General features: G+C 45.1%; 1 protein-coding gene across 1 annotated transcript in view; it reads left to right on the top strand.

The window, feature by feature from the left end:
- The window catches only part of LOC129697689 (dynein axonemal heavy chain 8-like), a 474,747-nt gene that overhangs the window by 149,931 nt on the left and 311,777 nt on the right, over nucleotides 1–13,039 (top strand). The window contains exons 28-29 of the mRNA XM_055636398.1: nucleotides 1,549–1,742; nucleotides 10,488–10,614. Coding sequence (XP_055492373.1) covers nucleotides 1,549–1,742; nucleotides 10,488–10,614 — 321 coding nt within the window. The remainder of the gene's footprint in view (nucleotides 1–1,548; nucleotides 1,743–10,487; nucleotides 10,615–13,039) is intronic.

Raw genomic sequence — 13,039 nt, forward strand, 5'->3', positions numbered from 1 at the left:
TCCAGAGGCGTTGGTCCACTCCCCCACGGCGATGAAATCACCTGCTTTGTCCCCAGAGAAGATGGAGATGGCCTCTATCGTACACATGCCGTCGTGTTAGCAAACCGGTCGTGAAGTATCTGGACTATGTTTAACTTTACACACGCCTGTCATCGTTTGTGATATTTGCTTTGCTTCGTTATGGGTATACATTGTTATTGATTCTTTAAGAGGGGCGGATGTATATCAGCGGCTCATGCTATGAGTCATGCTTTTGTAGTTATGCCCACTAGCTTATTAACGTCGCGATCTACTGCACTCTTCAGTATGAAGTTAACTCTCAAGTGAGAGCTTGTAGTTGGTTATTCTAAATAAGGTGTGAGGTCTTTATTATTACAAGGACTCAAAACCAACACCCCCCCCCTCGCAACTGCTCGTTGAGGGGACGAGACCCAACGGGTTCCACATGGTCTAGTTGTCTATAATTCTTTCCTCTCTCACCTCACACCCATGGCCTCTTGTTCTTGATTCTCCTACCCTGGGGAAAAGGGTGCATTCACCAGACCCTGGTGTAAACAGACATCCTTCCTCACGGTCCACAATACTGCAAATTGTGGGGTTTGTTGCAAATTTACTAACCCTGTTAATGACATTGTCATCCCAGTCATAACGTGGCTAATAATGTCGTTACCAATGTCAACATTGAGGTCTCCTGATGAAGAGGACAAGGAATCAGTTCATTGTACATTGTGTACTTTGGCAGTGTTTGTGTTCTTGTGCCCACTTCAGATATGAGTGTAGAAATGGTCTGGAAATTACATTTATAAGCAATAATTATTTTTCTTGAGATGAGGTTCATTGTTTTAACTTATGGAGCAGAAGGACCTTGGGGAGTCTTTGGCAGGGATACAAATGGGTGTGAAATCAAAAGGTAAAGTTATTTTAGAGTCATCCAGCAACGGCCATCCAGCACGTTGCCTATGCCAACCAACATGCCTTATCTCCCCTGCCTGTGTCGGGTCCATATCCTTCTAAGCCTATCCTATCCATGTAGCTGCCCAAATGTTTTTCAAACGTTGTGACAATACCTGCCTCAACTACCTCCTCTATAAAGCTTGTTCCATATATCTACCACCCTGTGTGTAAAAAGCTTTACGTACCACATGGGGTGGAAGATTGCAACCTTCACGTGGTCCGCCCTATTTTGACGAATGCAATCAACCTGGCGTGCACAATCAAATAAGGTCAAATAGAACAAGTTGTCCTACAACTTTAGGCTGTGCACGCCATACGCAAGAAGAAGAAGGTGCCACATATCAGCTCAATCGTGCAAATAGATCAATCCTGCAGTTTGAGGCAGGACTTGTTTTTATGTATGGCCAGATTGTTTTTTGCTCTGCCATAGATGCACACGCAGACCAGAACCCTTAAAATGAGCGAGCCTTCGTTTTTACCCAATACCCCTAGACTATAGGTTATTGCCTTGAAATTATAAGAGCAGCAATGTGAGTACTATGAATATTAAAACATTTGATTATTAATTTTCTGTACATTTATTTTCTTAAACAGAAGCAAATGAAACCAGGAAATTAAAGAAGCAAAAGAATTTTTATCATAATGTGGCAGAACATAAAGATGTAACAAAGTTAGTTGTGATGTTGAGCTCCTCTGCAACTACGATAAGAAGTGAAATCCTGAGTTTACAAGAAATGTTTCAGCAATTCAAAGTATTGTGGATGCAAGACAGAGAAATGACAATTAAGGTGTGGTAAATATTTATGCATTCCTCATCTTCTTTCAATATCTAATTTTCTCACTCTTTATTTGTAACAAACCTCTTATCTGATAAAACATTTTGGTTTACATTTGCGTCTCTAGTCTTGTGGTTTGGGGAATTGGCAGGAAACTAGAAGTACATCGAAGTACACTGCGAGATCGGTCGGTAGGGGCGCTGCAATACAGCGCCCTGCCAGCAGCGTGTTCGTCATTTCTACTTTGTTCGTTTTTTTAGTATGTCCAAATGTTTATTTTACTTCGGTGTCACGTGAGTGATTCCGTGAAGAGCCCGCTCAGCACGCATGCACGGCATTATGTTTCAGCAGGCGGGAGTCAGGCGCTCTCGCTACAAGCCTGAAAGAGGAAGCTTTAGGTAAGTACTTACCTTTAGTTTAACCAGCGACTCGCGTCTGTTTGTTGCTCCAGGTGGAGCAAAGCAGCAGACGCAAGCGGCCCCCATTGGACTCCAGGCAAGGAGCGTTCCGTTCACGGAAGGGGGAGAGACGCCACCAGGACCGCACACGCTGTGGTCCACAGACGGGGTGCTGTGCTGGTGCCAGTCCAGACGCAAGCGGCCCCCCCTTGGACTCCGGGGGAGTCAGGCGTTCCCGCTACGGGGTGAAAGAAACGGACCGTCAGGTAAGCTCTGAGGTCGGGTTTTTCTTTCACAGAAGGAGCCTTCTGCTTTCAGGCAGAGAAGAAAGGCTCTAGAACAAACCTGTTCCCCAAGCCACAGAAGAGAGGGGGGGGGGGGGGGGGGGCAGCAGCAACAAGGCGGTAGGACTGCTTACCCGGCCTCCGCAATTCCCCGACACCGCGTCCGAGCCCAGCCCGCTAGCGCCTGAGCAGCGGGCTGGAAGTAAAGCCACGGAAGAGGCGTCCGGCCGGTGGCTTCCGACTTGTCAGACGGGGACGTCCCTCCACCCACCCGGGGGAGAGAGAGCCGCTGGAGCGGCTCCTGGAGCAGGAGCTCCAGCGAGACGCACTTCCTGAGGGGCGCTCTCGCAGGGGGGAGTTCAGGCACTCCCTCCACAGTGCCTTCTGCACTGTCCATTGCTTCCTCCTTACCCAAGGGTAGCTTTGGTGACCAGGACTGGGTTGGTCAAGAAGAGGGGACGATGGCTGAAGATCTCGGGAGTATGCAAGGGGTGCAGGAACAGGAAGAGCTGCTAGGTGTGGTGGACCGCTACGTGGCAACCCCACGTGCAGGAGGCCGTTCAAGGCCCTACAGGAGAGGTGGTCAATGAGGTATACAGCTCTAGAGAACTGTGAGTCCCTTAAAGTGCCGGCTGTAAACAGCCAAAAGTGGGGCACGTTGGGGCAAACATTCGGAACCAGGAGCTAAAACTGCAGCGGTCCTCAGGCTCCTGACGTCAGCCATCACATCTTCTGCTCGTTCCGTGGACCAATATGGAGATGACAACAACCTTCGTAAACAAATCATACGACTTGCCATCTATATTACTAAAATTCTATTCTTGACCGATTTTGGTGATCTGTGCTGCGATTTCCGAGAGAACGCCGCCACCTATCGTTGTCATTTTTGGCCACCTTGCTCAGAGCCCCCTTCCGCCGTATGTGTGCCGAGGATTTTTCCCGTCGATGAAATATGACAGAGATATTAATGTTTTTACAAAATTCCCCATTCTCTCTGCTGCCCCCGCTGGAGGCAGGGGAAGGGACTATAAAACTAGGAAGTGGTGTGCCTCAATTAGTCTCTGCAAGCTGGAGCTCTGTCAATTAGTCTCTCACTCTGAGCTCTAAATGACACTGAACAAATGTCTACAGCAGCTCTCTCTCTCTCTCTCTCTCTCTCTGTCTACCCCCGCCCCCCCCCCCCCCCCTCTCTAGATGTGACTGCAAGTTGGGGGCTATGCGTCAGTAGATAGGGTGGTTATGGGGTAAAAGGAGCAAATTAATAATATTAATATAATATCTAAGGGGGTAATTAGCGTGAGTGCGGGGGGAGGGATAGTTGGTGTGGGTGACGCTGCGTGCCGCGTGTGACGCCCCCCCCCCCCCCCCCCCCCCCCCCCCCGCCCGCAACCGCACGTTGGGGGAACAGACCCAACGGGTCTGCACTTGGTCTAGTAAAATCCTAAATTTGCGCGGTTGTGCAAAACCCCAGCCACTGAGCCAGACCCACTGCTCTCTGGCAAAAACCTCACAAAGCATATGAAGGATATGGAGAGGCCTTAAAAAGCTTTCGGTCTCATGAGGGCAGGCCCGGGACGAGCAAAACCAAAAACAATAAGCAGCAGCACCCCATCGCGTCCATCAGTCGACGTCTACCATATGGGACTGATGAAAGCTCGGGGTCCGCATTCTATCACCTATTCAAAGAAAGGTCTTCTTTAGACCAGGGCCCAGAGTGGACCCCATGGAAAATGTGCCACCCCCCAATGTCACCGCCACGTCAGACAACGTGCAACACTCGTTGGACCGGCAGGAAACAGAAGAATACCCATAACCATGGAGGTAGGTGGGTCTGGTTCCTACCAGCATATAGAGTAATACTAACACACGGGAGTCTATCACGAGTGATCAGTATATACTCAATGGCATTAGTGGATACAAATACAATTCATACTAGAAAAATTGCCATCAGGTCAACATTCACCCCAGAGGGTATTTTCCCCTCTCCGTTAAAGAAACGAGAAGGACAAGCTGAACTGGTGAGACTAATTACTAAGGGTATCATGGGAAAACCTGAACCCTTGCAATATATTCACTAAACCCAAACAAGATGGTCGCATCATCATTGACTTAACTTCACTAAATCTGTTTGTTAATTATATACATTTCAAAATGGAAACAGTTGTTACTGCCAAACAACTACATTCCAAAGGATACTTCATGGCAAGCATTGATCTTAAAGATGTTTACCATTTAGTACCATTCACAAGGATCATCGCAGATACCTGAAATTTACCTGGATGGGGCAGCTATAGCAGTTTAAAGCGATGTCTTAAATGGTAGGCAAGACCATGAATTGACTATGTCAGCTGTGTCAGCTACAAAACAGTTATTCGAAACCCTGGGATTGTCTTACATCCAGATAAATCTAAGTTTAAGCATCCACAATCATGGACTACTTGGGCTTCACAATTAATTCAGTCTACGTGACTGTAACATTGCCAAGAGACAAAATAGTTGAATTGGCACAATCATGCAACAATTTAATGGTCAACAAACTACCAACTACTCAATAAGTAACAGGGTAATTGAAAAAATGGTAGCAGCATTTTCCGGCTACATAATTTGGACCTTTGCATCAAAAACACCATACAGGTCATTATGATCGTGTCATGAAGTTACCCACTGAAGCAATATCAGAACGACATTTGTCATAGTTTACAGCCCTATTATCATCACTAACCCTACGTTAGTTATCCAAACAGATGCCAGTGCGCAAGGCTGGGGAGCAACTAACTATATATCTAGCATAGGTAATAGATGGACTAACCCGGAGTCATCGTTACTACTTACACAGGGCATTAATTATCTAGAGATGGGTGACTTTTATGGTTTAAAGCATATGCACAAATATGCATCACTTGCATGTACGGTTACAAATAGATAAATACTATCTATGGTGGCCTACATTAACCATATGGACGGCATAAAATCGGTATCATGCGACAAGTTGGTCAACACAATTTGGCAATGGTGTGTCCAAAGACATATTTGGCTATCAGTAACTTACCTGCCAGGTAAGCTAAATGCAGTGGCAGACACCAGGCCACGTAAATTTAATGACAACATCGAATGGATGTTAAAATCCCCCCAAAAAAATTTTGCAAAAGTTATCAAGCAATATGGCACGCCAGATATCGATTTATTTGCATCAAGGCTAAATCACCAGGTACCTATGTATGTCACTTGGGAACCAGACCTGAGGCAGCAGCGGTAGAAGCGTTCGCGCTGGATTGGGGAAATTCTTCTTCTATGCATTTCCTCCCTTCTGCCTCATCAGTCGGGGACTACGCACAGTACAAATGGACTCTGCTTCAGGTATTTTGATAGTACCCGACTGGCCTACACAGCCATGGTTCCCAATACTCCATGACATGGTTGTTGAAACTCCGATGGTATTCCCCAGTGACCCAGAGTTATTAACACCCAGTGTCGGGCACAAGCCACCCGTGCCATGAAAAAATCAAACTCCTGGGTTGCAGATTCTGCACAAACCACTTCTGGGACTGGGATTACCAGAACAAACCGTCGACACCATTTCAGCACTTGTATCTGCACAGAGGGTCCAGTCACTACACCTATTGAGACTGGACACCATGCTCACAGCTCCAGACCAGATCTCTGTCGTTATCCAGGGACTGATCAAACAGAGCAGACCAGGAACACCTAATCCAGTCGTGGGATTCCGGGCTTACCCACCAGAAACACGGTTATGTGTCATGACCCTACTATCCTACATAGACACAACCAAAATATTTGGGGGAGATGAAAAGCCTTGTGGATCAGTCATAAAAAACCTTATGGTCGGGTGATGAGCCAAACCATTTCGAGATGGCTCAAGCAGGTGCTGAAAGACGATGGGATAAAAACTAACATGTACAAATTTCATTCCACCAGGGCAGCATCCACGTCGACAGCTAAAAGAATGGATGTGCCTATAGACCACATTCTGGCTACAGCAGGATGGTGGGGGGAAAGACCGTTCAGAAAATTTTATAATAAGCCGTTGGCAAAACCTGTTTTATTTGCAGGAAAGATTTTACAGACTGCAAATATTTAATTTAAGCCCAGGGGAGCAATTTAATTTATTTGTTGTTATTGTTAAAAAATACCATTGTGTTTTTCTACAAACAGATTCATTGGTTGATTACGATAACACACTTCCTCCCTCAAGGACTTCAGCAGTGCGTGAAGTAATAACTGTTACACGGTTTGAAATCACAGAGCATTGAAATCTTCACGTAGTCACTCACGTGACTCCGAAGTAAAATAGCAAGATTAAACGAGAACTTACCAGTTTGAAGTTTGATCTGTATTTTATGAGGAGTTACTATGAGGGATTACGTGCCCTCCGCTCCCACCCTCAATAATATGGGTCAAACTGATAAACTGATGTCTTCTTGTCTTTACTATGTTTACTTCAATAACTGTGTCTATCTGTGATTCAACACCGCTGCTTTGAAGTATGCTGCGCATGCGCGCTGAGCGGGCTCTTCACGTAATCCCTCATCGTAACTCCTCATAAAATACAGATCAAACTTCAAACTGGTAAGTTCTCATTTAATCTTACTATTTTAATGCCTCTCGGTGAGAAATGGGAGTGGGCCATTTAGTGCCTTGCACCTACTCCACCATTCATTAACATCGTGGTTGGTCTTATTTTGCAGCATCTTTTTCTCACAATAAAAATTTCCTTGATTCCATTACCATTCAACAATCTTTCTTGATTGTATTTTGAGGTTGAGCTCTCTTGTGAATATTCAGTAACCTTTGCATTTCTTATCTAAGTCCTCAATGGGACACTCCAGAACTTTATTTTGCACTAAATGTTGTACCCATTATCCTTTATCTGTACACTGTGGATGGCCTGATTCTAGTCATGCATAGCCTTTTCTTTGACTGGATAACACAGGAGTATTGTGTGCAGTTTTGGTCCCCTAATTTGAGGGAGGACATTCTTGCTATTGAGGGAGTGCAGCGTAGGTTTACAAGGTTAATTCCCGGGATGGCAGGACTGTCATATGCTGAGAGAATGGAGCAGCTGGGCTTGTACACTCTGGAGTTTAGAAGGATGAGAGGCTATCTTATTGAAACGTATAAGATCGTTAAGGGTTTGGACACGCTAGAGGCAGGAAACATGTTCCCGATGTTGGGGGAGTCCAGAACCAGGGACCACAGTTTAAGAATAAGGGGTAAGCCATTTAGAACGGAGATGAGGAAACACTTTTTCACACAGAGAGTTGTGAGTCTGTGGAATTCTCTGCCTCAGAGGTCGATGGAGGCCGGTTCTCTGGATACTTTCAAGTGAGAGCTAGATAGGGCTCTTAAAGATAGTGGAGTCGGGGGATATGGGGAGAAGGCAGGAACGGGGTACTGATTGGAGATGATCAGCCATGATCACATTGAATGGCGGTGCTGGTTCGAAGGGCCGAATGGGCTACTCCTGCACCTATTGTCTAATGTCTAACACACAGCATACGGCTTTTACACTGTACCTTGGTACACGTGACATTAATGAACTAAACTAAACAGAAATTTGGGGAAGCCAAGAAACCATGAAGAAACTGTACTTCTAAGCCTGAATGCAACAAGGTCAGCACTGGTGGCTAATCCTTGTGCCTGCTCTGCATAGGGCTTTCTCTTGATCAAGACTTCAAACACTGCACAAGACCGGTGGCATACTGGCAGCAGATAACAATCAGCATCCTCTGCAGTTAAACACCCCTATATTGAAGATAGACACAAAATGTTGGAGTAACTCAACGGGACAGGCCGCATCTCTGGATAGAAGGAATGGGTGACATTTCGGGTTGAGACAATTCTTCAGTAAGGAGTCCCTAATTACACTCATCAATTTCTAATGAGCAGACTGCATCACTTGCATAGCCATCACCAGATTCCCAAGATGGACACAAAATGCCGGAGTGACTCAGCGGGACAGGCAGCATCCCTGGAGAGGAATGGTTGACGTTTCGGATGGAGACCTGGGTCTTCAGAAGAATCCTAAGGTTCCACTCATGGTAACAGATTCCCAAGTGATAGAGGAAGTGATACAAGGTTATTCTCAAAGACTTCTTGAAAAAATACAACATCCATAGAAAATTGAAATTAAAACAAAAATATTGGAAACACTGAAAAGGTTAGAGCATGTCAGTGGAAAGAGAATCAATTGAGGGGCTGTCCCACTTGGGCGACCTAATTGGCGAGTTTAGAAGAGTTTGAAAAAATGACGTTTAAGACCTTCGACTATGTAGGAGACCTCCTTCGAGCTCCTTCGACTATGTAGAAGACCTCTTTTGACCTCCTTCGACTATGTTGAAGACCAGCTTCGACTAGCTACGACTAACTTCGGGGAAAATTGGACACCGAATAGTGGAGAGTGAAGACGACCTCCTTCGATCTCCTTCGACCTCCCTTCGACTATAATGAAGACTATCTTCGACTATCTTCCACTACCCTCGATTACCTACGACTAACATGCCGACCTACTACGACCTGTTACGATTAAACCTACGAGTAAAAAAAGTATCGATTTTTTCCATGGCGCCCTTTTTTAACTCGCGGGCAATTTTTAACATATTGAAAAATACGCCGCGACCAGCTGGGGCCTCGAGGCCTCTTGAGTAAGGACGTTACGAAACCTACTCTTGAGCATGAACGGGAGTGGGACAGGCCCTTTACGAAGACCTACTCCTACGCAGAGCCTTGTGTAATGGAAATCTACATAAGCTGTAGAGTATGATCTACATTTTCGAGGGCAACTCTCGCCAGAGGGTAGTTGACTCGTTCGGCTATATTTAAGAGGGAGATCGCCCCAAGGGGATCAGGGGGTATGGGGAGAGGCTCGGGATACTTAGGATGATTCAGATCATATTGAATGGCGGTGCATCACCTGGCCTACTCCTGCAGCATGAGTGTAATTACATAAAGCCCATTTGGACTGTTTGAACTTTAGAGACTTCCCAAATGTGCCCACTGAGCCGCCTCCAGGTTAAACCCGGACATGTACAACAGTCCCATTGAAACGCACAATACAAATGTACTGCCAGTAGAAAGGTCAGGTGGGGGGGAGTTCCCGTGCTACCTGCTCCATGGTCGGATAGTCGGCGACTAAACCGTCTCCCCCACCTGGTTTGCCAGGTGATGAGGGGGCTGTGGACACCCAGCGGGACCAAAAACAAGACCTGTCAAAGGGCGGATGAGCTTCTAGCGGTCGTCCACACTTCCGTAGAAGTTGTGATCGCTGTAGGACATAGCATTGTAAGAATCGATGATAAAGCGCACACACACCAAAATCCTATACCTCCAGCGCCGGAAGTCCGCAGGAGCTGGAGGACAGAGACGTGTGGTGCATCCGTCACCGTTCCCGTTGGAAACCAGCGCCACTGCGTCGCTAATGCTTTCAACGATGATGAATGAATAAAGTAGAATGAAAAGTTGAGCTTATTTTTTATTTAATTAAGACTTTATATTTTTTCATTTGTTCTCGGGCATGTTTATGTGGGTTTTTTTTAATCATTAACCTTTAAAAGAAATAGTTAATAACTTAAACTTCTTGAATATCTTAATTATTTAAACAGGCCTCAGGTGTTTTGCATTTCACAACCATTCTGACAGTGCAGTTGGTTATTGGTCCTGAGACAGTCCTCAAGTGTATTGGAGGCCAGGCGCCCATTGAATACTGTGCCTGTAAGAGAAACAAGGGCAGATAATGGGCAGACATTTTATATAAAGTAATCTATTTTTCTCACAATAACATTTTCCTTGGTTCCATTACTATTCATAAATCTTGAGCTTCTGAAGCTCTCTTGGGTAGAACATTCTGAATATGTGGTGTCCTTTGCATTTCTTATCTCAATCATCAATGAGAGACTCCAGAATGTTGCCCTAAATGATGTACCCATCGTCCGTTACCTGTATTATGTATAGTCTTGTCTTTCACTGGGTACATCATACAGCTTTTCATTGTACCTTGGTTCACGTGACAATAATAAGGTGTGTTTGTTTATAATTATTCTTTGGTTAATTTTAAACAGGCATTTATGGATAGCCGCCCCAGTTTGTATGAACTACGAACAAAAATAGAGTACTACGCTAATTTTCAACAAGAGATTGAGGAAATTAACTCCATAATTACAGTGGATTTTATCGAACTAAATACAGGTAGGCACGAGTGCAGCTTAATGTGATGAAGAAAATTCTTCATTAATTCAATATGCAAATAAAAAATGACCAGCACCTATCCATGAATAGAAGAGGAACAAAAATAACCTGGGCCTCAACCCTTTGATGTGCCAAAGACCATCTTTCTCTGAAAATCGATTTCAATTCTTGCAGATCTGTTTTCTGGAGTAGATCTAGATTAGCTCTTTGCAACACCAAATGCTAAAACTAGTGTAATTCAAATTAAATTCATCGGTTAATCCCTTTGTTTGTGACAATTTAATGTAAAAAGTGGATTAGTTAACATCATAAATTGAAGAACTATGAAGAAAAAACTACAGTGTAAAATAAGTGAATCTCACAACCTATCTCTTTGTAGCTGTAACATTCTAGTGCTGTAAACTATATTATAACTGATATTTTCATAATCATAATCATACATTATTAGCCAAGTACATATTGCAACATGCGAGGAATTTGATTTGCCATACAGTCATACCAATAAAAAGCAACAAAACACACAAAATACATTTTAACATGAACATCCACCACAGTGACTCCTCCACATTCCTCACTGCGATGGAAGGCGAAATTCTTTTTAAATCTCTTCCCTTTTTTGTTCTCCCGCGTTCGGGGGCCTTGAACCTTCCATTGTTGGGACCATCTTGGCGCCCGTAGCCGGCGGTCGAGCCCTCCGCATCGGGGCGATCAAGCTCCCACATCGCGGGGATCTCAGCTCCCCCGTGCTGGCGATCGAACCCCGGTCCTGCGGCCTGGAGCTTCCCAACACCAGTCAGTACCCGAGACTGCGAGCTCCTTGATGTTGGAATCCGCAGGCCGCAGGCAAAGGATCGCAGGCTCCGATGGTAAGTCCACGGCCCCGCGGTGGGGCTCAAAGTCAGTCTCGAGCGCTGCCTCCAGCACCATGATGTTAGGCCGCAGAGCGACCGGAGATACGATCCGGAAAACAATCACATCTCCAGCAAGGTAAGAGATTGAAAAAAAAGTACCCCCCCCCCCCTCCCCCCCCCCACCCCCACATAAAACAAACCAGAGAACATTAACACAGACGTTTTAAATCACACTAAAAATAACAAAAAAGACAAAAAAACAAGAGACTGTTGGCGAGGCTGCCATCACTGACCGTGCCACCTGGTTTATAGTATTGATAAAACTATACTATTTTTATTATATAGATAATATTTTTTTCTTTGCACCACTTTTTGTGTAATGGCTTGATTTTACTCATGTATAGCATGGTTTGACTGGATAACACTCATAATGTTTGTATCTTAGTGCACGTGACAATAATTGACGAATACCATATTTAAATACTATGCTGAGACTTGATCATTAAAGTAGATAACTAGGACTGAGATGAGAAAAACCTTTTTCACCCAGAGAATTGTGAATCTGTGGAATTCTCTACAACAGAAGGCAGTGGAGGCCAATCACTGGATGGTTTCAAGAGAGTTAGAATTACTTCTTAGTGCTAACGGAATCAAGGGATATGGGGAAAAAGCAGGAACAGGGTACTGATTTTGGATGATCAGCCATGATCATATTGAATGGCAGTACTGGCCTACTCCACCTATTTCCTATGTTTCTATATGGCAGATTTGGTTATGGTTCTGAGAGTGAAATCTGTGCACATTGAGAATTTTTGAAATGCATATTTATTTAGAAAATGTCTTGCTTAAAAGTTAATTACCTAAATTGGCATAAATATATAAATTAGTCAGACCATAATCACGTAAAAAAAACACAGCATTTATACAGGGGGACAAACTCTTGCCAGAGATTCGATTAACTTTCGGATCGCATTCTCCGGTCGCTCTGCGGCCTACCATCGATGGAGCTGGAGGCCTCCTCGAACTGACGATGGCCCCCACTACAGTGCATGGGCTTACATCGGAGTCGATCCCTTGCGGAGGATCGCTCCAACTGTGGCCTGCAGTCTTTACATTGGGAGCTTGCAGTCTCAGGAGAGGCCCTGTATATCGGAAGATCCAATGTCGCGTAAGGTTCGACAAGCCCCGACGCAGGATTCGATCGTCCGGCGTGGAGGAGCTGAGGTCCTTCTGATGCAGGAGCTGATCGCCTCGACGCGGAGGGCTGCCACCGGCTACGGGAGTCAAGATCATCCCGTCAATGGAGAGCTCGAGGCCCCTGACCGTGGGAGAGCAAAGAAGGGAAGAGATTGAACTTTTTTTCGTCTTCCATCTCAGTGAGGAATGCGGGGGAGTGTCTGTGGTGGATGTTTATGTTAAAATATGTTTTGTGTTCCTTTGCTTTTTATTTCTATGACTGACTTGGCAAATCACGGGGCACTGTCGAGTATGGCTGCCCTGCCAGCAGCTGTTAGTCCTTTCACCCTTTTTTATTTTTAGTGAGTTAAAGTGTTTGTTTTGGACGCCTTCTAGTC

Source organism: Leucoraja erinacea, chromosome 5 (assembly GCF_028641065.1).
Source record: "Leucoraja erinacea ecotype New England chromosome 5, Leri_hhj_1, whole genome shotgun sequence".
In the NCBI taxonomy this organism is placed as follows: Eukaryota; Metazoa; Chordata; class Chondrichthyes; order Rajiformes; family Rajidae; genus Leucoraja; species Leucoraja erinaceus.